The sequence below is a fragment of the Oncorhynchus mykiss genome, chromosome 8 (assembly GCF_013265735.2).
Source record: "Oncorhynchus mykiss isolate Arlee chromosome 8, USDA_OmykA_1.1, whole genome shotgun sequence".
In the NCBI taxonomy this organism is placed as follows: Eukaryota; Metazoa; Chordata; class Actinopteri; order Salmoniformes; family Salmonidae; genus Oncorhynchus; species Oncorhynchus mykiss.
The window spans coordinates 79,301,348-79,327,991 of NC_048572.1; the positions used below are offsets into that span (position 1 = coordinate 79,301,348).

At 47.5% G+C, this 26,644-nt stretch overlaps 1 protein-coding gene across 2 annotated transcripts in view; it reads left to right on the forward strand.

Moving 5' to 3' along the window:
* The window catches only part of ncana (neurocan a), a 136,728-nt gene that overhangs the window by 90,621 nt on the left and 19,463 nt on the right, over positions 1-26,644 (forward strand). For both annotated transcript variants that reach the window (XM_036986389.1, XM_036986391.1), the window contains one exon: positions 8,259-9,890. In XM_036986389.1, the coding sequence (XP_036842284.1) occupies positions 8,259-9,890 (1,632 nt within the window). The remainder of the gene's footprint in view (positions 1-8,258; positions 9,891-26,644) is intronic.

Sequence of the window (26,644 nt, forward strand, 5' to 3'; positions counted from 1 at the left end):
AACCCACTATCCTGATGTTGTAAGAGCCACACTATACCAACTGAGCTACAGAGGACCACAGTGAATATAAGAGAGAAATAGAGAGTGTGTTTGTGAGTGGGTGTGAACGTTTGTCTGGGTCAAAAACTGTCTGTGTGGTAATTCAATAAGGACTGGCCTTTTCAGTAGTCTAGACTTCATTAATACAGATATGTTCTCTGGCCCCTTTCAACCCACAGACATAAATGTTTAAAAGAGAAGGGAACCTTAGACATTGTTTTTCTGCATTATTTAATTATTCTAATAAAGGGTTTCTGTCCAGCTCCTGTGGTCTCTCTCTCTCAAATCAAAATCAAATCAAATATATGTATATAGCTCTTCGTACATCAGCTGATATCTCAAAGTGCTGTACAGAAACCCAGCCTAAAATTCCAAACAGCAAGCAAATCAGGTGTAGAAGCACGGTGGCTAGGAAAAACTCCCTAGAAAGGCCAAAACCTAGGAAGAAACCTAGAGAGGAACCAGGCTATGTGAGGTGGCCAGTCCTCTTCTGGCTGTGCCGGGTGGAGATTATAACAGAACATGGCCAAGATGTTCAAATGTTCATAAATGACCAGCATGGTCAAATAATAATAATCACAGTAGTTGTCGAGGGTGCAGCAACTCAGCACCTCAGGAGTAAATGTCAGTTGGCTTTTCATAGCCGATCATTAAGAGTATCTCTACCACCCCTGCTGTCTCTAGAGAGTTGAAAACAGCAGGTCTGGGACAGGTAGCACGTCCGGTGAACAGGTCAGGATTCCATAGCCGCAGGCAGAACAGTTGAAACTGGAGCAGCAGCACGGCCAGGTGGACTGGGGACAGCAAGGAGTCATCATGCCAGGTAGTCCTGAGGTATGGTCCTAGGGCTGATGCCATTAAAAGGTAATTTACCACCTTCACAAGTGCAGTCTCAGTGCTATGATGGGGTCTAAAACCAGACTGAAGCATTTTGTATACATTGTTTGTCTTCAGGAAGGCAGTGAGTTGCTGCGCAACCGCTTTTTCAAAAAAAATTGAGAGGAATGGAAGATTCGATATAGGCCGATAGTTTTTCATATTTTCTGGGTCAACGTTTGACTTTTTCAAGAGAGGCCTTACTGCTTCTTTTAGTGAGTTTGGTACACCTCTCTCTCTCTCTCTCTCTCTCCCCCTCTCTCTCTCTCTCCCTCTCTCTCTCTCTCTCTCAATTCAATTCAAGTCAATGGGCTTTATTGGCATTGTAAACATGTGATAATAAACAATCAAATAAATGAACAGTAAACATTAGACTCACAAACGTTCCAAAAGAATAAAGACATTTGTCTACATACAGTGTTTTAACGATGTGCAAATAAATTACAAAAGGGAAAATAAATAAACGTAAATATGGGTTGTATTTACAATGGTGTTTGTTCTTCACTGGTTACCCTTTTCTTGTGGTAACAGATCACAAATCTTGCTGCTGTGATGGCACACTGGTATTTCACCCAATAGATATGAGAGTTTATCAAAATTGGATTTGTTTTCAAATTCTCTGTGGGTCTGTGTAATCTGAGGGAAATACAGTGCCTTGCAAAAGTATTCATCCCCCTTGGTGTTTTTGCTATTTCGGTGCATTACAACCTGTAATTTAAATTGATTTTTATTTGGATTTCATGTAACGGAATACACAAAATAGTCCAAATTGGTGAAGTGAAATGAAAAACATTACTTGCGTGCATACAGTGAGGGAAAAAAGTATTTGATCCCCTGCTGATTTTGTACGTTTGTCCACTGACAAAGAAATGATCAGTCTATAATTTTAATGGTAGGTTTATTTGAACAGTGAGAGACTAACACGGAACCCAAACTGGCTGCGCACGTGCGCTATCGTGCATACATTTATTTTGCCCCCCCACACTAAACGCGATCACGACAGTCAGGTTAAAATATCAAAACAAACTCTGAACCAATGACATTAATTTGGGGACAGGTCGAAAAGCATTAAACATGTATGGTAATTTAGCTAGTTAGCTTACACTTGCTAGCTAACGTTAATTTGTCCTATATAGCTAGCTTGCTGTTGCTAGCTAATTTGTCCTGGGATATAAACATTGAGTTGTTATTTTACCTGAAATGCACAAGGACCTCTACTCCGACAATTAATCCACACATAAAACGGCCAACTGAATCGTTTCCAGTCATCTCTCCTCCTTCCAGGCTTTTTCATCGTTTAATTTATATGGTGATCGCATCTAAACTTTCATTGTATTACCACGACTACCGGCAAAACAGTTAGTCTTTCAATCACCCACGTGGGTATAATCAATGAGGAAATGGCACGCTTCTATAAACCAATGGGAAAATGGGAGATGCAGGACTTGCAGCGCGATCTGCGTCAGAAGTAGGACTGAGTTCTATTTTAGCCCTTGGCATCGCAGATGCTCGTTGGCGCGTGCGAGCAGTGTGGGTGCAATAATTGAATAACATGGATTTCTAAATGTATTTTACGACGGTCGCGCACGCGACGTGTCCGGTCTGGTCAGCATGTAACAACAAAAAAATCCAGAAAAACGAATGTCAAAAATGTTATAAATTGATTTGCATTTTAATAAGGAAAATAAGTATTTGAACCCGTCTCAATCAAAAAGATTTCTGGCTCCCAGGTATCTTTTATACAGGTAACGAGCTGAGATTAGGAGCACACTCTTAAAGGGAGTCCTCCTAATCTCAGTTTGTTACCTGTATAAAAGACACCTGTCCATAGAAGCAACAAATCAATCAGATTCCAAACTCTCCACTATGGCCAAGACCAAAGAGCTCTCCAAGGATGTCAGGGACAAGATTGTAGACCTACACAAGGCTGGAATGGGCTACAAGACCATCGCCTTGGTGAGAAGGTGACAACAGTTGGTGTGATTATTCGCAAATGGAAGAAACACAAAAGAACTGTCAATCTCCCTCGGCCTGGGGCTCCATGCAAGATCTCACCTCGTGGAGTTGCAATGATCATGAGAACGGTGAGGAATCAGCCCAGAACTACACGGGAGGATCTTGACAATGATCTCAAGGCAGCTGGGACCATAGTCACCAAGAATACATTTGGTAACACACTACGCCGTGAAGGACTGAAATCCTGCAGCGCCCGCAAGGTCCCCCTGCTCAAGAAAGCACATATACATGCCTGTCTGAAGTTTGCCAATGAACGTGCTTCTACACCTGCATTGCTTGCTGTTTGGGGTTCTAGGCTGGGTTTCTGTACAGCACTTTGAGATATCAGCTGATGTACGAAGGGCAAAATAAATACATTTGATTTGATTTGATTTGAACATCTGAATGATTCAGAGGACAACTGGGTGAAAGTGTTGTGGTCAGATGAGACCAAAATGGAGCTCTTTGGCATCAACTCAACTCGCGTGTTTGGAGGAGGAGGAATGCTGCCTATGACACCAAGAACACCATCCCCACTGTCAAACATGGAGGTGGAAACATTATGCTTTAGGGGTGTTTTTCTGCTAAGGGGACAGGACAACTTCACTGCATCAATGGGAAGATGGACGGGGCCATGTACCGTCAAATCTTGGGTGAGAACCTCCTTCCCTCAGCCAGGGCATTGAAAATGGGTCATGGATGGGTATTCCAGCATGACAATGACCCAAAACACACGTCCAAGGCAACAAAGGAGTGGCTCACGAAGAAGCACATTAAGGTCCTGGAGTGGCCTAGCCAGTCTCCAGACCTTACTTAATCCCATAGAAAATCTGTGGAGGGAGCTGAAGATTCAAGTTGCCAAATGTTAGCCTCAAAACCTTAATGACTTGGAGAAGATCTGCAAAGAGGAGTGGGACAAAATCACTCCTGAGATGTGTGCAAATTTGGTGGCCAACTACAAGAAACGTCTGACCTCTGTGATTGCCAACAAGGGTTTTGCCACCAAGTACTAAGTCATGTTTTGCAGAGGGGTCAAATACTTATCTCTCATTAAAATGCAAATCACTTTATAGCATTTTTGACATGCGTTTTTCTGGATTTTTTTGTTGTTATTCTGTCTCTCACTGTTCAAATAAACCCACCATTAAAATTATAGACTGATCATTTCTTTGTCAGTGGGCAAACGTTCAAAATCAGCAGGGGATCAAATACATTTTTCCCTCACTGTATGTATTCAACCCCTTTGCCATAAAGCCCCTAAATAAGATCTGGTACAACCAATTACATTCAGAAGTCACATAATTAGTTAAATAAAGTCCATCTGTGTGCCATCTAAGTGGCACATGATCTGTCACATGATCTCAGTATATATACACTTGTTCTGAAAGACCCCAGGGTCTGCAACACCACTAAGCAAGGGGCACCACCAAGCAAGCGGCACTATGAAGACCGAGGAGCTCTCCAAACAGGCCAGGGACAAAGTTGTGGAGAAGTACAGATCAGGGATGGGTTATAAAAAATATCAGAAACTTTGAACATCCACAGAGCACCATTAAAACCATTATTAAAAAATGGAAAGAATATGCACCACAACAAACCTGCAAAGAGAGGGCCGCCCACCAAAACTCACAGACCAGGCAAGGAGGGCATTAATCAGAGAGGCAACAAAGGGACCAAAGATAACCCTGAATGAGCTGCAAAGCTCCACAGCGGAGAAAGGAGTATCTGTCCATAGGACCACATTAAGCCGTACACTCCACAGAGCTGGGCTTTACCCGAAGAGTGGCTAGAAAAAAGCAATTTCTTAAAGAAAATATAAGCAAACACGTTTGGTGTTCGCCAAAAGGCAATTGGAATTCTCCCCAAACATATGGAAGAAGGTATTCTGGTCAGATGAGACTAAAATTGAGCTTTTTGGCCATCAAGGAAAATGCTATGTCTGGCACAAACCCAACACCTCTCATCACCCCGAGAACAACATCCCCACAGTGAAGCATGGTGTCACGAACGTCGTCAGGGAAATGACCGGACCAAGGTGCAGCGTGGTGAGCGTACATCTCTTTTTGTTTGATAATGTCACCAACAAAAACGAACGTGATGCTTACTAGGGCTATACAGGCCACTAACAAAGTCAACTACCCACAACTAAGGAGGCAAAACAGGCTGCTTAAGTATGATTCCCAATCAGAGACAATGATAGATAGCTGTCCCTGATTGAGAAACATACCCGGCCAAAACATAGAAACAGAAAACATAGAAATAAAGAAACTAGAATGCTCACCCTAGTCACACCCTGGCCTAACCAAAATCGAGAATAAAAGCCTCTCTATGGCCAGGGCGTGACACATGGTGGTGGCAGCATCATGCTGTGGGGATATTTTTCAACAGCAGGGACTGGGAAACTGGTCAGAATTGAAGGAATGATGGATGGCGCTAAATACAGGGAAATTCTTACAGAGATTTGAGACTGGGACGGAGGTTCACCTTCCAGCAGGACAATGACCCTAAGCATACTGCTAAAGCAACAGTCGAGTGGTTTAAGGGGAAACATTTAAATGTCTTGGATGGTCAAAGCCCATACCTCAATCCAATTGAAAATCTGTGATTCAGATTGTTGTACACCAGCGGAACCCATCCAACTTGAAGGATCTGGAGCAGTTTTGCCTTGAAGAATGGGCAAAAATCCAAGAGACTTGCAGCTGTAATTGCTGCAAAAGAAGGTGCCTCTGCAAAGCATTGACTTGGGGGGGATCATCAGCAAATAGTAGACATTTGACTTCAGATTCTAGTAGGTTGAGGCCGGGTGTTGCAGACTGTTTTAGTGCCCTTGCCAATTCGTTGATATATATGTTGAAGAGGGTGGGGCTAAAGCTGCATCCCTGTCTCACCTCATGGCCGTGTGGATAGAAAGGTGTGTGTTTTTTGCTAATTTTAACCACACACTTGTTGTTTGTGTACTTTGTAATGTTGTATGTTTTTCCCCTAGCAGAACTTTCCATCAATTTTTATAGCAGACCCTCATGCCAAATTGAGTCAAAAGCTTTTTTGAAATCAACAAAGCATGAGAAGACTGCCTTTGTTTTGGTTTGTTTGTTTGTCAATTATGGTGTGCAGGGTGAATACGTGGTCTGTCTTAAGGTAATTTGGTAAAAAGCCAATTTGACATTTGCTCAGTTACATTGTTTTCGCTGAGGAAATGTATGAGTCTGCTGTTAATGACAATGCAGAGGATTTACCCAAGGTTGATGTTGACATATCTCAAAGTAGTTATTGGGGTCAAATTTGTCCCCAATTTTGTGGATTGGGTTGATCAGTCCTTGGTTCCAAATATTGGGGAAGATGCCAGAGTGAGTTAAATGGGTTGGATTCTATGGATTCTTCCATTACATTGAGCTGATTTCTGACGTGCTGTTCCTTCTTTTTCCGTAGTGTATTTCTGTAATGTTTTCGTGATTCACCATACTGAAGGTGTAGGCTCAGGTTTTCTGGGTCTCCATGTTTTTGGTTGGATAGGTTTCTCAATTTCTGTCTTAGGTTTTTGCATTCTTCATCAAACTATTTGTCATCGTTGTTAATTATCTTAGGTTGTCTGCTTGACATTTTTTTATTTGATAGGGACACTGATAGACTGTTTAGATTTTGCATCTGTCAAGTTTACACCTTCCCTATTTCAGTAAAACCTTTTGTCCAGGAAGTTGTCTAAAAGGGATTGAATTTGTTGTTGCCTCATTGTTTTATGGTATGTTTCTGCACTGCTTTCCTTCCATCTATAGTATTTGTTGATTTTATTCAGTTCCTTTGGCTTTGATGCCTCATGATTGAGGATTGCTCTGTTCAAGTAGACTTGGATTTTGCTGTGATCTGTTAGGGATGTCAGTGGGCTGACTGTGAACTCGCTGAGAGACTCTGGGTTGAGGTCAGTGATAAGTAGTCTACAGTACTACTGCCAAGATGAGTTATAGGTGTACCTACCATAGGAGTCCCCTCTAAATCTACCATTGTCTATATACATGCCCAGCGTCTGACAGAGCTGCAGGAGTTGTGACCCGTTTTTGTTTGTTTTGTTGTCATAGTTGTGTCTTGATGGGTATATGGCGGAGGGATTGGTGTCACCTCAAGGTAGGTGTTTGTCCCCCTGTGTGCTGAGGGTGTCAGGCTCTTGTCCAGTTCTAGCATTAGGTCGCCACAGACTAGTACATGTCCCTGGGCCTGTAAATGGTTGATTTCCCCCTCCAGGATGGAGAAGCTGTCTTCATTAAAGTATGGGGATTCTAGTGGAGGGATATAGGAGGACATTTTTCTCTGTTCAAAATGTTCCTTTGGTGGATGGGACTACCAGCTCTCTGTAACCTAGAGGGCAACCAGTGGATCCATCTCCTCTATACCATGTTTCTTGAGGATGACAATGTCTGTATTTCTAATTTCTTTGGTGAAGTCCAGGTTCCTGCTTTTTAGGCCAAAAGCAGATGACCTCAGGCCTGGGATATTCCAGGATGAGATAGTGAAGGCTTTGGGTTCCATAAAGTGTCCAAAGTTGTTAGTCGTGTGGTTTTGCCTCAGACCAGTAAGTGTGAGCAGAGCCTGCTCAGCATCTGGTACATGCCATTGACTTGGGCTAGTGCAAGAATGGGGGGTTCAAATCAAATCAAATTTGATTTGTTACATACACATGGTTAGCAGATGTTAATGCGAGTGTAGCGAAATGCTTGTGCTTCTAGTTCCAACAATGCAGTAATAACCACGAGTAATCTAACCAAACAATTTCCCAACTACTACCTTATACACACAAGTGTAAAGGGATAAAGAATATGTACATAAAGATATATGAATGAGTGATGGTACAGAACGGCATAGGCAAGATGCAGTAGATGGTATTGAGTACAGTATATTCATATGAGATGAGTAATGTAGGGTATGTAAACATAAAAGTGGTATAGTTTAAAGTGGCTAGTGATACATGTGTGACATAAAGATGGCAAGATGCAGTAGATGATATAGAGTACAGTATATACATATACATATGAGATGAGTAATGTAGGGTTTGTAAACATTATATTATGTGCCATTGTTTGAAGTGGCTAGTGATACATTTTTTACTTCAATTTCCCTTATTAAAATGGCTGGAGTTGAGTCAGTGTGTTGGCAGCAGCCACTCAATGTTAGCGGTGGCTGTTTAACAGTCTGATGGCCTTGAGATAGAAGCTGTTTTTAAGAGTTGGGCCTGTTTGCCTGCTCACAGCCTGGGCATATGTGTGTATTTCATGTTGCGGCACTCTTTCTTTCCTTCTCTCTCCCTCTTTCCATATCCCACTGCCTCCTCTAACCTCTTCCCTCTCTTCCCTCTTCAGGTTTATCCTCATGGGGTGGTGGGTGGTGGGATGGCTCAGGACTGGGGGACCTAGATGATACACCACCCACTGGTGAGCTGTCATCCTCCACTGGTGAGCCATCGTCCTCCGCTGGTGAGCCGTCATCCTCCGCTGGTGAGCCGTCGTCCTCCGCTGGTGAGCCGTCGTCCTCCGCTGGTGAGCCGTCGTCCTCCGCTGGTGAGCCGTTGTCCTCCGCTGATGAGCCGTCGTCCACCCCCGGTGAGCCATCGTCCTCCGCTGGTGAGCCGTCATCCTCCGCTGGTGAGCCGTCGTCCTCCGCTGGTGAGCCGTCGTCCTCCGCTGGTGAGCCGTCGTCCTCCGCTGGTGAGCCGTTGTCCTCCGCTGATGAGCCGTCGTCCTCCGCTGATGAGCCGTCGTCCACCCCCGGTGAGCCGTCGTCCTCCCCCGGTGAGCCATCGTCCTCCGCTGATGAGCCGTCGTCCACCCCCGGTGAGCCGTCGTCCTCCCCCGGTGAGCCGTCGTCCTCCCCCGGTGAGCCGTCGTCCTCCCCCGGTGAGCCGTCGTCCTCCCCCGGTGAGCCGTCGTCCTCCCCCGGTGAGCCGTCGTCCTCCCCCGGTGAGCCGTCGTCCTCCGCCGGTGAGCCGTCGTCCTCCCCTGGTGAGCCGTCGTCCTCCCCTGGTGTGCCGTCGTCCTCCCCTGGTGTGCCGTTGTCCTCCGCTGTTGTGCCGTCGTCCTCCCCTGGTGTGCCGTCGTCCTCCCCTGGTGTGCCGTCGTCCTCCCCTGGTGTGCCGTCGTCCTCCCCTGGTATGCCGTCGTCCTCCCCTGGTGTGCCGTCGTCCTCCCCTGGTGTGCCGTCGTCCTCCCCTGGTGTGCCGTCATCCTCCCCTGGTGTGCCGTCGTCCTCCGCTGGTGAGCCATCAGCCTCCCCAGCCCTGCTCACCTCTACCCCGGCCACAGAGAACCAGTCCTCTGCCTCCACCTCCACCACTGCAGGGTGGGAGGCTATCCCAGACACATGGGTCCAAGTGACCCCATCAACAGGTGTGACCTCACCCCAGCCGGGTTATAGGAGAATGGAAGAGGTTACCACTAGTACCACTAGAGCAGATAGCATAGCCACCGCTGTGAGCGGGAGAGCGTTGGTGAAAGAGGAGGAAGGGAGTGCCCTGGGGGCATCCGACGAGGCCAGAGGGGAGATCCAGTTTACCGGTATCCCCGTTGGAACAACCAAACCCAAACTCAGGGTCCCTCCATCCAACAACAGAACCATGAGGAAGAACCAGTCACGAGCCAGTGGCAGCACAACCCAACCCGCAGTCAGCAGCTCCACAGCTGGATCAGACAACAGAGACTCTTCCCCTCCATCCAGACAAGGTGCTGGAGCTCCAGCCCCTCCACCCTCAGCCTCAGTCAGCCAGGGCAGCTCCAGGGTGGCATCTCCGTCCATATCCTGGGTCCCCACGGAGAGAGCTGGAGAGTGGGGTGGCGAGGGGCCGGAGAGAGAGCCCCTGGAGGTGCCCTCCGAACCACCAGTGGAGGAGGAGACAGCCTTGTCTCACTCACTCGACTCTGGGTTGCCTAGCAACATGGACGAGGAAGGTGGCAGAGGTGCCGGATTCAACCAAAGCAACGGAACTCTGGACTCCGCTGGTAAGTCCTGTCTGTCTGTCAGTTGATAAATAAATCAAACAAATGTAATTTAATTTTTAATCCAAAGATTTGCACACCAAGCTGAACAAAACACTAGCATCATATTCTTAGTTTCTCTCCATCAGGGCCTCAGTCACGGTGATCTCTGTACAATCCCCACGGTTGTTTCCTCGGTGCTGTTATTCAATGTGTTTTTCAATTCCGAGATTATAGCGTGTTGCCTTCCGACCTACAGAACACCTCATTCCAGACCTATTCTGTATGTACTCCCACTAGGGAATAGGAAGGTGGTCATGCTTCCGTAGATAGTCCTCTGATTAAGCGCCTGATTCAGTCTCTCTCTCTCCAGAGCTGTTTCTCACCTGATAGTGAATGGGGCTTGTAGCTGGTGCACCATATTTCCTGCTTCCTCTTAGGCATTCCTGCTGCATCACACATTCCTGTGGTGATTTATTTTGCTCTCTTGGAAACAGTTGATGTTGTCAACATGTTGTAGATATGTTGTATATTCATCAGAGGCTGAGATGTGATGCATATATGTAGAACCAAAAGATCGTGGCTAACAACAGTAAATTGTTTTGACAGAGACGTCAGAGAAAAGCATATCATTGATAGCACATGTTATGTGGTGTTGTTCATTGAGATGATAGCCTCTGGAGGGAAAGCGAGCAGTGTGCCATTTTACCGTCCTGTGTTAGCTCCTTGTTTCCATCCCTCACATTAGCAGCCCTGGTACACAAACAGAAACAATGCGTAGAGGAGCTCATGGAAGACTGGGTCTCACTAATAGGAGAGTGGTGGTCTCTCTCTCTCTCTCTCTCTCTCTCTCTCTCTCTGTCTCTGTCTCTCTCTCTCTCTCGCTCTCTCTCTCTCTCTCTCTCTCTCTCTCTCTCTCAGTTCCATTCAAGGGGCTTTATAGGCATAGGAAACATATGTTTACATTGCCAACTCAAGTGAAATTAATAAACAAAAGTGAAATAAACAAAAAGTGAACAGTAAATATTACACTCACAAGGTCCAAAATAATAGAGACATGTCCAATGTCCTATCATGTCTATAGACCGTGTTGTAACGATATGCAAATAGTTAAAGTAGGGGGAAAAAATAAACACAAATATAGGTTGTATTTACAATGGTGTTTGTTCTTCACTGGTTGACCTTTTCTTGTGGCAACTCGTCACAAATCTTGCACACAGTGGTGGCACGCTGTGGTATTTTACCCAATAGATATGGGAGATCATTAAAATTGGATTTGTTTTCGAATTCTTTGTGGGTCTGTGTAATCTGAGAAAAATATGTGTCTCTAATATGGTCATACATTTGTCAGGAGGTTAGGAAGTGCAGCTCAGTTTCCACCTCATTTTGTGGGCAGTGGACACATAGCCTGTCTTCTCTCAAGAGCCAGGTCTGCCTATGGCGTCCTCTCTCAATAGCAAGGCTGTACATAGTCTCTCCCTCCCTACCCTCTCTCTCTCTCTCTCTCTCTCTTTCTCTCACTCTCTCTCTCCCTCCATCTCTCTCTCTCACTCTGTTCTGTCAAAGTTGAGTGGTGGCCAGTGTTTGTGTTTTTCTTGACTGGATCAGAGTGGACCTCATCAGGCTGTGTAATCAATGAGGGGCTTCAGGGTCTCTCTCTCTCTTTTAAATAAATTGTAACGATCGTCGTTGGTGGAAGAAGGAGAGGACCAAGGTGCAGCGTGATACGTGTAATTACACTGAACACTAGAACAAAAATAACAAAAGGGAACAAACGAAACAGTCCTGTCTGGTACAGAGACAGAAAACAACTACCCACAACTCAAGGGCGAAAACAGGCTGCCTAAGTATGGTTCTCAATCAGAGACAATGATTGACAGCTGCCTCTGATTGGGAACCATACCAGGCCAAACACATAGAAATACAAACATAGAACAAAACATAGAATGCCCACCCCAACTCACGACCCTGACCAACCTAAAATAGAGACATAAAAAAAGGAACTAAGGTCAGGACGTGGCATAAATGCTTTATTGGCATGAATGGATGGTTGCCAAAGCAATGTATATGAAGTATTACATACATTAACAATATGTTTGAGCAACAATAATAAAATATATCAACAAAATAAAATAAAAACAGCAACAATTAATCAATTATGGGTGTATGACATTGTGGGAGTTATTGTCTCTCTAATATTATGACAGACCAGGACACAGCCTGCAGCAAGATCTACTGTCTCTCTCTCTAATATTATGACAGACCAGGACATAGCCTGCAGCAAGATCTACTGTCTCTCTCTAATATTATGACAGACCAGGACATAGCCTGCAGCAAGATCTACTGTCTCTCTCTCTAATATTATGACAGACCAGGACATAGCCTGCAGCAAGATCTACTGTCTCTCTCTCTAATATTATGACAGACCAGGACATAGCCTGCAGCAAGATCTACTGTCTCTCTAATATTATGACAGACCAGGACACAGCCTGCAGCAAGATCTACTGTCTCTCTCTCTAATATTATGACAGACCAGGACATAGCCTGCAGCAAGATCTACTGTCTCTCTCTAATATTATGACAGACCAGGACATAGCCTGCAGCAAGATCTACTGTCTCTCTAATATTATGACAGACCAGGACATAGCCTGCAGCAAGATCTACTGTCTCTCTCTAATATTATGACAGACCAGGACATAGCCTGCAGCAAGATCTACTGTCTCTCTAATATTATGACAGACCAGGACATAGCAAGATCTACTGTCTCTCTAATATTATGACAGACCAGGACATAGCCTGCAGCAAGATCTACTGTCTCTCTAATATTATGACAGACCAGGACATAGCCTGCAGCAAGATCTACTGTCTCTCTCTAATATTATGACAGACCAGGACATAGCCTGCAGCAAGATCTACTGTCTCTCTAATATTATGACAGACCAGGACATAGCAAGATCTACTGTCTCTCTAATATTATGACAGACCAGGACATAGCCTGCAGCAAGATCTACTGTCTCTCTCTAATATTATGACAGACCAGGACATAGCCTGCAGCAAGATCTACTGTCTCTCTAATATTATGACAGACCAGGACATAGCCTGCAGCAAGATCTACTGTCTCTCTCTAATATTATGACAGACCAGGACATAGCCTGCAGCAAGATCTACTGTCTCTCTAATATTATGACAGACCAGGACATAGCAAGATCTACTGTCTCTCTAATATTATGACAGACCAGGACATAGCCTGCAGCAAGATCTACTGTCTCTCTAATATTATGACAGACCAGGACATAGCCTGCAGCAAGATCTACTGTCTCTCTAATATTATGACAGACCAGGACATAACCTGCAGCAAGATCTACTGTCTCTATGTTTTTTCCCCTAACAAAATGCATATTATCTCCTCTCTCTTTCTCTCATGCTCCCTTCTCTCTCTCTCTCCCTCTCTCACCTCTTCCTTTCTCTCTTTCTCTCACCCTCCCTGTCTCTCTGCCTCTCCCTCTCTCTCTCACAAACCCTATCACATCCTCTTTTTATCTCTCTCACAACCTCACACATACTCTCTTTCTCTCTTCTTCTCAACCTCTTCCCCTCTCTCTCACTCAACCTTTCACCTCCTCCCTTTCTATCTCTCTATAACGACACAGGATGAGACCCAGATGCAGACAGGAGGCAGATGGTTAGAGTCTCAGAGATTTATTATATACATGGGGTAGGCAAATGGCAGGACCAGGACAGGCGGAGATCAGTAATAATAATAAGAGTCAGGCAGGCGTAGAACAGCCGGCAGACTCAGGGTCAGGGCAAGCAAAAACAGGTCGGAACTGGGAAGACTAGAACACAAACTAGAAAGAAGGAAAAACATGTAAAAACACACTGGGACGACTTGACGAGACAAGACAAACTGGCAACAGACAGACAGAAAACGCAGGTATAAGTACACAGGAGATACTGGGGAAATATGAGACACCTGATGGGAGGTGGAGTCAAGCAAATCAAATCAAATCAAATCAAATCAAATTTTATTTGTCACATACACATGGTTAGCAGATGTTAATGCGAGTGTAGCGAAATGCTTGTGCTTCTAGTTCCGACAATGCAGTAATAACAAGTAATCTAACTAACAATTCCAAAACTACTGTCTTGTACACAGTGTAAGGGGATAAAGAATATGTACATAAGGATTTATGAATGAGTGATGGTACAGAGCAGTATAGGCAAGATACAGTAGATGGTATCGGGTACAGTATGTACAAATGAGATGAGTATGTAAACAAAGTGGCATAGTATAGTATAAAGTGGCTAGTGATACATGTATTACATAAGGATACCGTCGATGATATAGAGTACAGTATATACGTATGCATATGAGATGAATAATGTAGGGTAAGTAACATTTATATAAGGTAGCATTGTTTAAAGTGGCTAGTGATATATTTACATCATTTCCCATCAATTCCCATTATTAAAGTGGCTGGAGTTGAGTCAGTGTCAGTGTGTTGGCAGCAGCCACTCAGTGTTAGTGGTGGCTGTTTAACAGTCTGATGGCCTTGAGATAGAAGCTGTTTTTCAGTCTCTCGGTCCCAGCTTTGATGCACCTGTACTGACCTCGCCTTCTGGATGATAGCGGGGTGAACAGGCAGTGGCTCGGGTGGTTGATGTCCTTGATGATCTTTATGGCCTTCCTGTGACATCGGGTGGTGTAGGTAAGCACAAGACAGGTGAAACAGATCAGGGCTCACTCTCGCTCACTCTCTTTGTCACGCTCTCACCCTCCCTCTATCCATTGTTCTCCATTTCTCCACCCCTCTCCTTCTCTTATTGTAGTTTACATTATTAATTTACAGCATAATGTTTCAAAAGGTCTGTTGGTCTGTTGGTCTGTTGCTCTGATGGTGTGTTGCTCTGTTGCTCTGTTGATGTGATGGTGTGTTGGTGTGATGGTCTGTTGATGTGATGGTCTGACGGTGTGTTGGTCTGACGGTGTGTTGGTCTGTTGCTCTGTTGGTGTGATGGTGTGTTGGTGTGATGGTGTGATGGTGTGTTGGTGTGATGGTCTGAAGGCGTGATGGTCTGATGGTGTGTTGGTCTTATGGTGTGATGGTCTGTTGCTCTGTTGCTCTGATGGTGTGATGGTCTGATGGTGTGTTGGTCTGATAGTCTGATGGTGTGTTGGTGTGATGGTCTCTTGGTCTGATGGTGTGATGGTGTGTTGGTCTGTTGCTCTGTTGGTGTGTTGGTCTGATGGTCTGATGGTGTGATGGTCTGTTGCTCTGTTGGTGTGATGGTGTGATGGTGTGTTGGTGTGATGGTCTGATGGCGTGATGGTCTGATGGTGTGTTGGTCTTATGGTGTGATGGTCTGTTGCTCTGTTGGTGTGTTGGTGTGATGGTGTGATGGTGTGTTGGTGTGATGGTCTGAAGGCGTGATGGTCTGATGGTGTGTTGGTCTTATGGTGTGATGGTCTGTTGCTCTGTTGCTCTGATGGTGTGATGGTCTGATGGTGTGTTGGTCTGATAGTCTGATGGTGTGTTGGTGTGATGGTCTCTTGGTCTGATGGTGTGATGGTGTGTTGGTCTGTTGCTCTGTTGGTGTGTTGGTCTGATGGTCTGATGGTGTGATGGTCTGTTGCTCTGTTGGTGTGTTGGTGTGATGGTGTGATGGTGTGTTGGTGTGATGGTCTGATGGCGTGATGGTCTGATGGTCTGATGGTCTGATGGTGTGATGGTCTGTTGCTCTGTTGGTGTGTTGGTGTGATGGTGTGATGGTGTGTTGGTGTGATGGTCTGATGGCGTGATGGTCTGATGGTGTGTTGGTCTTATGGTGTGATGGTCTGTTGCTCTGTTGCTCTGATGGTCTGATGGTCTGTTGGTGTGTTGGTCTGATGGTGTGATGGTGTGAGGGTCTGTTGGTGTGATGGTCTGTTGGTCTGATGGTGTGTTGGTCTGATGGTGTGTTGGTGTGTTGGTCTGATGGTGTGTTGGTGTGTTGGTCTGATGGTGTGATGGTGTGATGGTCTGTTGCTCTGTTGGTCTGATGGTCTGATGGTCTGTTGGTGTGATGGTGTGTTGCTCTGTTGGTCTGATGGTGTGTTGGTCTGATGGTCTGATGGTCTGTTGGTGTGTTGGTCTGATGGTCTGTTGGTCTGATGGTGTGTTGGTCTGATGGTGTGATGGTGTGATGGTCTGTTGGTGTGATGGTGTGTTGGTGTGATGTTCTGTTGGTCTGATGGTGTGTTGGTCTGATGGTGTGTTGGTGTGATGGTCTGATGGTCAAATTATGTGATGGTGTGATGGTCTGTTGGTGTGATGGTGTGTTGGTGTGATGGTCTGTTGGTGTGATGGTGTGTTGGTGTGATGTTCTGTTGGTATGATGGTGTGTTGGTGTGATGGTCTGTTGGTCTGATGGTGTGTTGGTCTGATGGTGTGATGGTGTGATGGTCTGTTGGTGTGATGGTCTGTTGGTGTGATGGTGTGATGTTGTGATGGTGTGATGGTCAAATGGTGTGTTGCTCTGTTGGTCAGATGGTGTGTTGGTGTGATGGTCTGATGGTGTGTTGGTGTGTTGGTATGATGGTCTGTTGGTGTGATGGTGTGTTGGTGTGATGGTGTGTTGGTGTGATGGTGTGTTGGTGTGATGGTCTGATGGTGTGTTGGTGTGATGGTCTGATGGTCTGATGGTCTGTTGGTGTGATGGTCTGATGGTCTGATGATCTGATGATCTGATGGTGTGATGGTGTGTTGGTGTGATGGTCTGTTGGTCTGATGGTGTGTTGGTCTGATGGTGTGATTGTGTATTGGTCTGATGGTCTGATGGTCTGATGATCTGATGATCTGTTGGTATGATGGTGTGTTGGTGTGATGGTCTGTTGGTCTGATGGTGTGTTGGTCTGATGGTGTGATGGTGTGATGGTCTGTTGGTGTGATGGTCTGTTGGTGTGATGGTGTGATGTTGTGATGGTGTGATGGTCAAATGGTGTGTTGGTTTGATGGTCTGATGTCCTGATGGTGTGTAGGTCTGATGGTGTGTTGGTCTGATGGTGTGTTGCTCTGTTGGTCTGATGGTGTGTTGGTGTGATGGTCTGATGGTGTGTTGGTGTGTTGGTGTGATGGTCTGTTGGTGTGATGGTGTGTTGGTGTGATGGTGTGTTGGTGTGATGGTGTGTTGGTGTGATGGTCTGATGGTGTGTTGGTGTGATGGTCTGATGGTCTGTTGGTGTGATGGTCTGATGGTCTGATGATCTGATGATCTGATGGTGTGATGGTGTGTTGGTCTGATGGTCTGTTGGTATGATGGTGTGTTGGTGTGATGGTCTGTTGGTCTGATGGTGTGTTGGTCTGATCGTGTGTTGGTGTGATGGTCTGTTGGTATGATGGTGTGTTGGTGTGATGGTCTGTTGGTCTGATGGTGTGTTGGTCTGATCGTGTGTTGGTGTGATGGTCTGTTTCTCTGTTGGTCTGATGGTGTGTTGCTTTGTTGGTGTGATGGTGTGTTGGTGTGATGGTCTGATGGTGTGATGGTGTGATGGTCTGTTGCTCTGTTGGTCTGTTGGTCTGATGGTGTGTTGGTGTGATGGTCTGATGGTCAAATGATGTGATGGTGTGTTGGTCTGATGGTCTGTTGGTGTGATGGTGTGATGTTGTGATGGTGTGATGGTCAAATGGTGTGTTGGTTTGATGGTCTGATGTCCTGATGGTGTGTAGGTCTGATGGTGTGTTGGTCTGATGGTGTGTTGCTCTGTTGGTCTGATGGTGTGTTGGTGTGATGGTCTGATGGTCTGTTGGATTGTTGGTCTGTTGGTGTGTTGGTTTGATGGTCTGTTGGTGTGATGGTGTGTTGGTATGATGGTCTGTTGGTGTGTTGGTGTGATGGTGTGTAGGTGTGATGGTGTGTTGGTGTGATGGTCTGATGGTGTGTTGGTGTGATGGTCTGATGGTCTGTTGGTGTGATGGTCTGATGGTCTGATGATCTGATGGTCTGATGATCTGATGGTGTGATGGTGTGTTGGTCTGATGGTGTGTTGGTGTGTTGGTCTGATGGTATGATGGTGTGATGCTCTGATGGTGTGTTGGTGTGATGGTGTGTTGCTCTGTTGGTCTGATTGTGTGATGGTGTGATGCTCTGATGGTGTGTTGGTGTGATGGTCTGTTGGTCTGTTGGTCTGTTGGTGTAATGCTCTGTTGGTCTGTTGGTCTGATGGTGTGATTGTGTATTGGTCTGATGGTCTGTTGGTGTGATGGTGTGATGGTGTGATGGTCTGATGGTGTGTTGGTGTGATGGTCTGTTGGTCTGTTGCTCTGTTGGTCTGATGGTGTAATGCTCTGTTGGTCTGTTGGTCTGATGGTGTGATTGTGTATTGGTCTGATGGTCTGTTGGTGTGATGGTGTGATGGTGTGATGGTCTGATGGTGTGTTGGTGTGATGGTCTGTTGGTCTGTTGCTCTGTTGGTCTGATGGTGTGCTGGTCTGATGGAGTGTTGGTGTGTTGCTCTGTTGGTCTGTTGGTCTGATGGTGTGATTGTGTATTGGTCTGATGGTCTCTTGGTGTGTTGGATTGTTGGTCTGTTGGTGTGATGGTCTTTTGTTGTGATGGTGTGTTGGTCTGATGGTGTGATGCTCTGTTGCTCTGTTGGTCTGTTGGTGTGATTGTGTATTGGTCTGATGGTCTGTTGGTGTGATGGTGTGTTGGTGTGTTGGTCTGTTAATGTGATGGCGTGATGGTGCATAGGTCCAGGTGCAGGGTGAAGAGAGCCTGTCAGCTCATTCACTGGCCACACACACACACACACACACACACGCACACGCACACGCACACGCACACACACACACACACACACTTTATTGGTACTCTGGCTATCATAAAGGCTCCCAAAAGTGGGGGTCAATTGCTATGAAAGACAGAAAGACATTTATAACCAAAGCATAACACAGGAGCCGGACAGAGAAGATAGCAATGACTTTGTTAATAGGCCACAAATACAGTATAATATCAGAGATTCTAATTTAGCCAATGATTATGTCATACTGTGGTGGTGTGTTTTGTTCTACTCCTGTTACATGATGATTATTGTGAGGATGTCAGACAGTCAGAGATGTCTGCTATGTGGAAGACAGAATGAGCCTGCGGGATAATCATAGCCTGGGAATGGATTTTTATCCTTGTGAATGCTGGGTAAACTCTCTCACACACACACACACACACACACACACACACACACACACACACACACACACACACACACACACACACACACACACACACACACACACACACACACACACACACAGACACACACACACAGACACACACACACACACACGATTGTGCTGTGTCTCCATCTTCAACCGTTCCTTCCGATATATCATGATTATGTCATATCATAATTAATATCAGCAGTTTAATAAGTGCTGAGAGAAACGAGGTATTTAACCTCAGACATAATGAGGTAAGATGAAAATGGATTGCCCTCTATATCCACTGCAGATCCAGCCTGGGATCCTTTTCCAACTGGTAACCATGACAACAGAGACCAGCAGGAAGGGGATGGCTGGTTGAAGTTTGGTTCTGGGGATAGTTGTCCTGTGTGGTTGGTTGCCTGTCCTTAGTGTCCTGGTCCCAGTGTGGTTGGTTGCCTGTCCTTAGTGTCCTGGTCCCAGTGTGTTTGGTTGCCTGTCCTTAGTGTCCTGGTCCCAGTGTGTTTGGTTGCCTGTCCTTAGTGTCCTGGTCCCAGTGTGGTTGGTTGCCTGTCCTTAGTGTCCTGGTCCCAGTGTGGTTGGTTGCCTGTCCTTAGTGTCCTGGTCCCAGTGTGGTTGGTTGCCTGTCCTTAGTGTCCTGGTCCCAGTGTGTTTGGTTGCCTGTCCTTAGTGTCCTGGTCCGAATGTGGTTGGTTGCCTGTCCTTAGTGTCCTGGTCCCAGTGTGTTTGGTTGCCTGTCCTTAGTGTCCTGGTCCCAGTGTGTTTGGTTGCCTGTCCTTAGTATCCTGATCCCAGTGTGGTTGGTTGCCTGTCCTTAGTGTTCTGGTCCCAGTGTGTTTGGTTGCCTGTCCTTAGTGTCCTGGTCCCAGTGTGTTTGGTTGCCTGTCCTTAGTGTCCTGGTCCCAGTGTGGTTGGTTGCCTGTCCTTAGTGTCCTGGTCCCAGTGTGATTGGTTGCCTGTCCTTAGTGTCCTGGTCCCAGTGTGGTTGGTTGCCTGTCCTTAGTGTCCTGGTCCCAGTGTGGTTGATTGCCTGTCCTTAGTATCCTGATCCCAGTGTGGTTGGTTGCCTGTCCTTAGTGTCCTGGTCCCAGTGTGATTGGTTGCCTGTCCTTAGTGTCCTGGTCCCAGTGTGGTTGGTTGCCTGTCCTTAGTGTCCTGGTCCCAGTGTGGTTGGTTGCCTGTCCTTAGTGTCCTGATCCCAGTGTGGTTGGTTGCCTGTCCTTAGTGTCCTGGTCCCAGTGTGATTGGTTGCCTGTCCTTAGTGTCCTGGTCCCAGTGTGTTTGGTTGCCTGTCCTTAGTGTCCTGGTCCCAGTGTGGTTGGTTGCCTGTCCTTAGTGTCCTGGTCCCAGTGTGGTTGATTGCCTGTCCTTAGTATCCTGATCCCAGTGTGGTTGGTTGCCTGTCCTTAGTGTCCTGGTCCCAGTGTGATTGGTTGCCTGTCCTTAGTGTCCTGGTCCCAGTGTGGTTGGTTGCCTGTCCTTAGTGTCCTGGTCCCAGTGTGGTTGGTTGCCTGTCCTTAGTGTCCTGATCCCAGTGTGGTTGGTTGCCTGTCCTTAGTGTCCTGGTCCCAGTGTGGTTGGTTGCCTGTCCTTAGTGTCCTGGTCCCAGTGTGGTTGGTTGCCTGTCCTTAGTGTCCTGGTCCCAGTGTGGTTGGTTGCCTGTCCTTAGTGTCCTGGTCCCAGTGTGGTTGGTTACCTGTCCTTAGTGTCCTGGTCCCAGTGTGATTGGTTGCCTGTCCTTAGTGTCCTGGTCCCAGTGTGGTTGGTTGCCTGTCCTTAGTGTCCTGGTCCCAGTGTGGTTGATTGCCTGTCCTTAGTATCCTGATCCCAGTGTGGTTGGTTGCCTGTCCTTAGTGTCCTGGTCCCAGTGTGATTGGTTGCCTGTCCTTAGTGTCCTGGTCCGAATGTGGTTGGTTGCCTGTCCTTAGTGTCCTGGTCCCAGTGTGTTTGGTTGCCTGTCCTTAGTGTCCTGGTCCCAGTGTGTTTGGTTGCCTGTCCTTAGTATCCTGATCCCAGTGTGGTTGGTTGCCTGTCCTTAGTGTCCTGGTCCCAGTGTGTTTGGTTGCCTGTCCTTAGTGTCCTGGTCCCAGTGTGTTTGGTTGCCTGTCCTTAGTGTCCTGGTCCCAGTGTGGTTGGTTGCCTGTCCTTAGTGTCCTGGTCCCAGTGTGATTGGTTGCCTGTCCTTAGTGTCCTGGTCCCAGTGTGGTTGGTTGCCTGTCCTTAGTGTCCTGGTCCCAGTGTGGTTGATTGCCTGTCCTTAGTATCCTGATCCCAGTGTGGTTGGTTGCCTGTCCTTAGTGTCCTGGTCCCAGTGTGATTGGTTGCCTGTCCTTAGTGTCCTGGTCCCAGTGTGGTTGGTTGCCTGTCCTTAGTGTCCTGGTCCCAGTGTGGTTGGTTGCCTGTCCTTAGTGTCCTGATCCCAGTGTGGTTGGTTGCCTGTCCTTAGTGTCCTGGTCCCAGTGTGATTGGTTGCCTGTCCTTAGTGTCCTGGTCCCAGTGTGTTTGGTTGCCTGTCCTTAGTGTCCTGGTCCCAGTGTGGTTGGTTGCCTGTCCTTAGTGTCCTGGTCCCAGTGTGGTTGATTGCCTGTCCTTAGTATCCTGATCCCAGTGTGGTTGGTTGCCTGTCCTTAGTGTCCTGGTCCCAGTGTGATTGGTTGCCTGTCCTTAGTGTCCTGGTCCCAGTGTGGTTGGTTGCCTGTCCTTAGTGTCCTGGTCCCAGTGTGGTTGGTTGCCTGTCCTTAGTGTCCTGATCCCAGTGTGGTTGGTTGCCTGTCCTTAGTGTCCTGGTCCCAGTGTGGTTGGTTGCCTGTCCTTAGTGTCCTGGTCCCAGTGTGGTTGGTTGCCTGTCCTTAGTGTCCTGGTCCCAGTGTGGTTGGTTGCCTGTCCTTAGTGTCCTGGTCCCAGTGTGGTTGGTTACCTGTCCTTAGTGTCCTGGTCCCAGTGTGATTGGTTGCCTGTCCTTAGTGTCCTGGTCCCAGTGTGGTTGGTTGCCTGTCCTTAGTGTCCTGGTCCCAGTGTGGTTGATTGCCTGTCCTTAGTATCCTGATCCCAGTGTGGTTGGTTGCCTGTCCTTAGTGTCCTGGTCCCAGTGTGATTGGTTGCCTGTCCTTAGTGTCCTGGTCCCAGTGTGGTTGGTTGCCTGTCCTTAGTGTCCTGGTCCCAGTGTGGTTGGTTGCCTGTCCTTAGTGTCCTGGTCCCAGTGTGGTTGGTTGCCTGTCCTTAGTGTCCTGGTCCCAGTGTGGTTGGTTGCCTGTCCTTAGTGTCCTGGTCCCAGTGTGGTTGGTTGCCTGTCCTTAGTGTCCTGGTCCCAGTGTGGTTGGTTGCCTGTCCTTAGTATCCTGATCCCAGTGTGGTTGGTTGCCTGTCCTTAGTGTCCTGGTCCCAGTGTGGTTGGTTGCCTGTCCTTAGTGTCCTGGTCCCAGTGTAGTTGGTTGCCTGTCCTTAGTGTCCTGGTCCCAGTGTGGTTGGTTACATGTCCTTAGTGTCCTGGTCCCAGTGTGGTTGGTTGCCTGTCCTTAGTGTCCTGGTCCCAGTGTGGTTGGTTGCCTGTCCTTAGTGTCCTGGTCCCAGTGTGGTTGGTTACCTGTCCTTAGTGTCCTGGTCCCAGTGTGGTTGGTTGCCTGTCCTTAGTATCCTGATCCCAGTGTGGTTGGTTGCCTGTCCTTAGTGTCCTGGTCCCAGTGTGGTTGGTTGCCTGTCCTTAGTGTCCTGGTCCCAGTGTGGTTGGTTACCTGTCCTTAGTGTCCTGGTCCCAGTGTGGTTGGTTGCCTGTCCTTAATGTCCTGGTCCCAGTGTGGTTGGTTGCCTGTCCTTAGTGTCCTGATCCCAGTGTGGTTGGTTGCCTGTCCTTAGTGTCCTGGTCCCAGTGTGGTTGGTTGCCTGTCCTTAGTGTCCTGGTCCCAGTGTGGTTGGTTGCCTGTCCTTAGTGTCCTGGTCCCAGTGTGGTTGGTTGCCTGTCCTTAGTGTCCTGGTCCCAGTGTGGTTGGTTGCCTGTCCTTAGTGTCCTGGTCCCAGTGTGGTTGGTTGCCTGTCCTTAGTGTCCTGGTCCCAGTGTGGTTGGTTGCCTGTCCTTAGTATCCTGATCCCAGTGTGGTTGGTTGCCTGTCCTTAGTGTCCTGGTCCCAGTGTGGTTGGTTGCCTGTCCTTAGTGTCCTGGTCCCAGTGTGGTTGGTTGCCTGTCCTTAGTGTCCTGGTCCCAGTGTGGTTGGTTACCTGTCCTTAGTGTCCTGGTCCCAGTGTGGTTGGTTGCCTGTCCTTAGTGTCCTGGTCCCAGTGTGGTTGGTTGCCTGTCCTTAGTGTCCTGGTCCCAGTGTGGTTGGTTACCTGTCCTTAGTGTCCTGGTCCCAGTGTGGTTGGTTGCCTGTCCTTAGTGTCCTGGTCCCAGTGTGGTTGGTTGCCTGTCCTTAGTGTCCTGGTCCCAGTGTGGTTGGTTGCCTGTCCTTAGTGTCCTGGTCCCAGTGTGGTTGGTTGCCTGTCCTTAGTGTCCTGGTCCCAGTGTGGTTGGTTGCATGTCCTTAGTATCCTGATCCCAGTGTGGTTGGTTGCCTGTCCTTAGTGTCCTGGTCCCAGTGTGGTTGGTTGCCTGTCCTTAGTGTCCTGGTCCCAGTGTGGTTGGTTGCCTGTCCTTAGTGTCCTGGTCCCAGTGTGGTTGGTTGCCTGTCCTTAGTGTCCTGGTCCCAGTGTGGTTGGTTGCCTGTCCTTAGTGTCCTGGTCCCAGTGTGGTTGGTTACCTGTTCTTAGTGTCCTGGTCCCAGTGTGGTTGGTTGCCTGTCCTTAGTGTCCTGGTCCCAGTGTGGTTGGTTGCCTGTCCTTAGTGTCCTGGTCCCAGTGTGGTTGGTTGCCTGTCCTCAGTATCCTGGTCCCAGTGTGGTTGGTTGCCTGCCCTTAGTGTCCTGGTCCCAGTGTGGTTGGTTGCCTGTCCTTAGTGTCCTGGTCCCAGTGTGGTTGGTTGCCTGTCCTTAGTGTCCTGGTCCCAGTGTGGTTGGTTGCCTGTCCTTAGTGTCCTGGTCCCAGTGTGGTTGATTGCCTGTCCTTAGTGTCCTGGTCCCAGTGTGGTTGGTTGCCTGTCCTTAGTGTCCTGGTCCCAGTGTGGTTGGTTGCCTGTCCTTAGTGTCCTGGTCCCAGTGTGGTTGGTTGCCTGTCCTTAGTGTCCTGGTCCCAGTGTGGTTGGTTGCCTGCCCTTAGTGTCCTGGTCCCAGTGTGGTTGGTTGCCTGTCCTTAGTGTCCTGGTCCCAGTGTGGTTGGTTGCCTGTCCTTAGTGTCCTGGTCCCAGTGTGGTTGGTTGCATGTCCTTAGTGTCCTGGTCCCAGTGTGGTTGGTTGCCTGTCCTTAGTGTCCTGGTCCCAGTGTGGTTGGTTGCCTGTCCTTAGTGTCCTGGTCCCAGTGTGGTTGGTTGCCTGTCCTTAGTGTCCTGGTCCCAGTGTGGTTGGTTGCCTGTCCTTAGTGTCCTGGTCCCAGTGTGGTTGGTTGCCTGTCCTTAGTGTCCTGGTCCCAGTGTGGTTGGTTGCCTGTCCTTAGTGTCCTGGTCCCAGTGTGGTTGGTTGCCTGTCCTTAGTGTCCTGGTCCCAGTGTGGTTGGTTGCCTGTCCTTAGTGTCCTGGTCCCAGTGTGGTTGGTTGCCTGTCCTTAGTGTCCTGGTCCCAGTGTGGTTGGTTGCCTGCCCTTAGTGTCCTGGTCCCAGTGTGGTTGGTTGCCTGTCCTTAGTGTCCTGGTCCCAGTGTGGTTGGTTGCCTGTCCTTAGTGTCCTGGTCCCAGTGTGGTTGGTTGCATGTCCTTAGTGTCCTGGTCCCAGTGTGGTTGGTTGCCTGTCCTTAGTGTCCTGGTCCCAGTGTGGTTGGTTGCCTGTCCTTAGTGTCCTGGTCCCAGTGTGGTTGGTTGCCTGTCCTTAGTGTCCTGGTCCCAGTGTGGTTGGTTGCCTGTCCTTAGTGTCCTGGTCCCAGTGTGGTTGGTTGCCTGTCCTTAGTGTCCTGGTCCCAGTGTGGTTGGTTGCCTGTCCTTAGTGTCCTGGTCCCAGTGTGGTTGGTTGCCTGTCCTTAGTGTCCTGGTCCCAGTGTGGTTGGTTGCCTGTCCTTAGTGTCCTGGTCCCAGTGTGGTTGGTTGCCTGTCCTTAGTGTCCTGGTCCCAGTGTGGTTGGTTGCCTGTCCTTAGTGTCCTGGTCCCAGTGTGGTTGGTTGCCTGTCCTTAGTGTCCTGGTCCCAGTGTGGTTGGTTGCCTGTCCTTAGTGTCCTGGTCCCAGTGTGGTTGGTTGCCTGTCCTTAGTGTCCTGGTCCCAGTGTGGTTGGTTGCCTGTCATTAGTGTCCTGGTCCCAGTGTGGTTGGTTGCCTGTCCTTAGTATCCTGATCCCAGTGTGGTTGGTTGCCTGTCCTTAGTGTCCTGGTCCCAGTGTGGTTGGTTGCCTGTCCTTAGTGTCCTGGTCCCAGTGTGGTTGGTTGCCTGTCCTTAGTGTCGTGGTCCCAGATTCCCAAAACTGCCATTGTTTCCTTAACTATAGACTTCAGAAGAAAGTTAAGTAAAGTTGATTTTCCTCAAAAAGCTTCTTGGACATTTTCTGGCGCTATTTCTCATGTTTCTCCTTCAGCAAAACGTTAAGAAGAAATTAGATTCTGTTATTGGAAAAGTTATTGGAAATGTTGTTAATTCCAAGATAGCCAAACCCCTCATCTCAAACTCAGGGCAGTTAGAGAAAAAGCTCATGAAAGCAATTGAACATGTTTAATTCACTCACAAACTTCTGAAAGTGAAAGTTTCAGTATTGGTTATTTTAAATCCAAGAACATGTTTTCGAACAGTAATCTAAGAAATATGCTAACATGATTGCCATTGCTAGCTAATTAGCTAGGTAAAACGGTTTCCTAGCAACAAACATCTTAAGAAGATTTTTAAGAAGATATTTGAGAAAGTTCATAAGAAAATCATTAAATCTTAAGATATTGTTGAGGAATTGCACTTATCTTATGAATGTATTTTTTTTCTTAAGTTTTTGCGTAGGAAGTGTTTTGTGAATCTGGGCCCTGTAGCAGAATCAGACTCAGCATAGCACTGAGGTTACTCTGCACTTCCATGTCAGTCCAATGCAGAGAGATGCATGAACTTCATGGTTCAGTCATTTAAGGTGGAGATAGAGGTGTTGTGTGTGTGTGGGTGTACGTGCTTGTGTGTGTGCGCATTTGTGTGTGTCTGTATGTGTGTGCGTGCATTCATGCATGCATGTTGTGTAGGCTATGGGTCTCTATACACCTGAGGGGAAGAGAAACAGAGTGAGAAAGGGGGGTGGGGGAAGTGGGAAGGGGGGAAGGGGGATTGTAAATTGCATCAAGATAAAGAAGGCAGCAGAGGTGTCTGTGCTCTTGGCAACATTTACTACAACTACTAGATTAACTTATTCACACTTGAGGATGGTTATTGTAAATAAGAGCTCTGCCCTCAAGTCTGAGGATATCTTATTACTTTATGCCTGGCAACAGCACAGCAAAAAACTAGACTTACATGCATAATGTTTGGCATGCATTCATGCTGCCTTAGGCAGTTACTGTACCTCATCTGTTTTTGCTTGGATTGCTAAAGCAGGTGTCTTGCTTATCA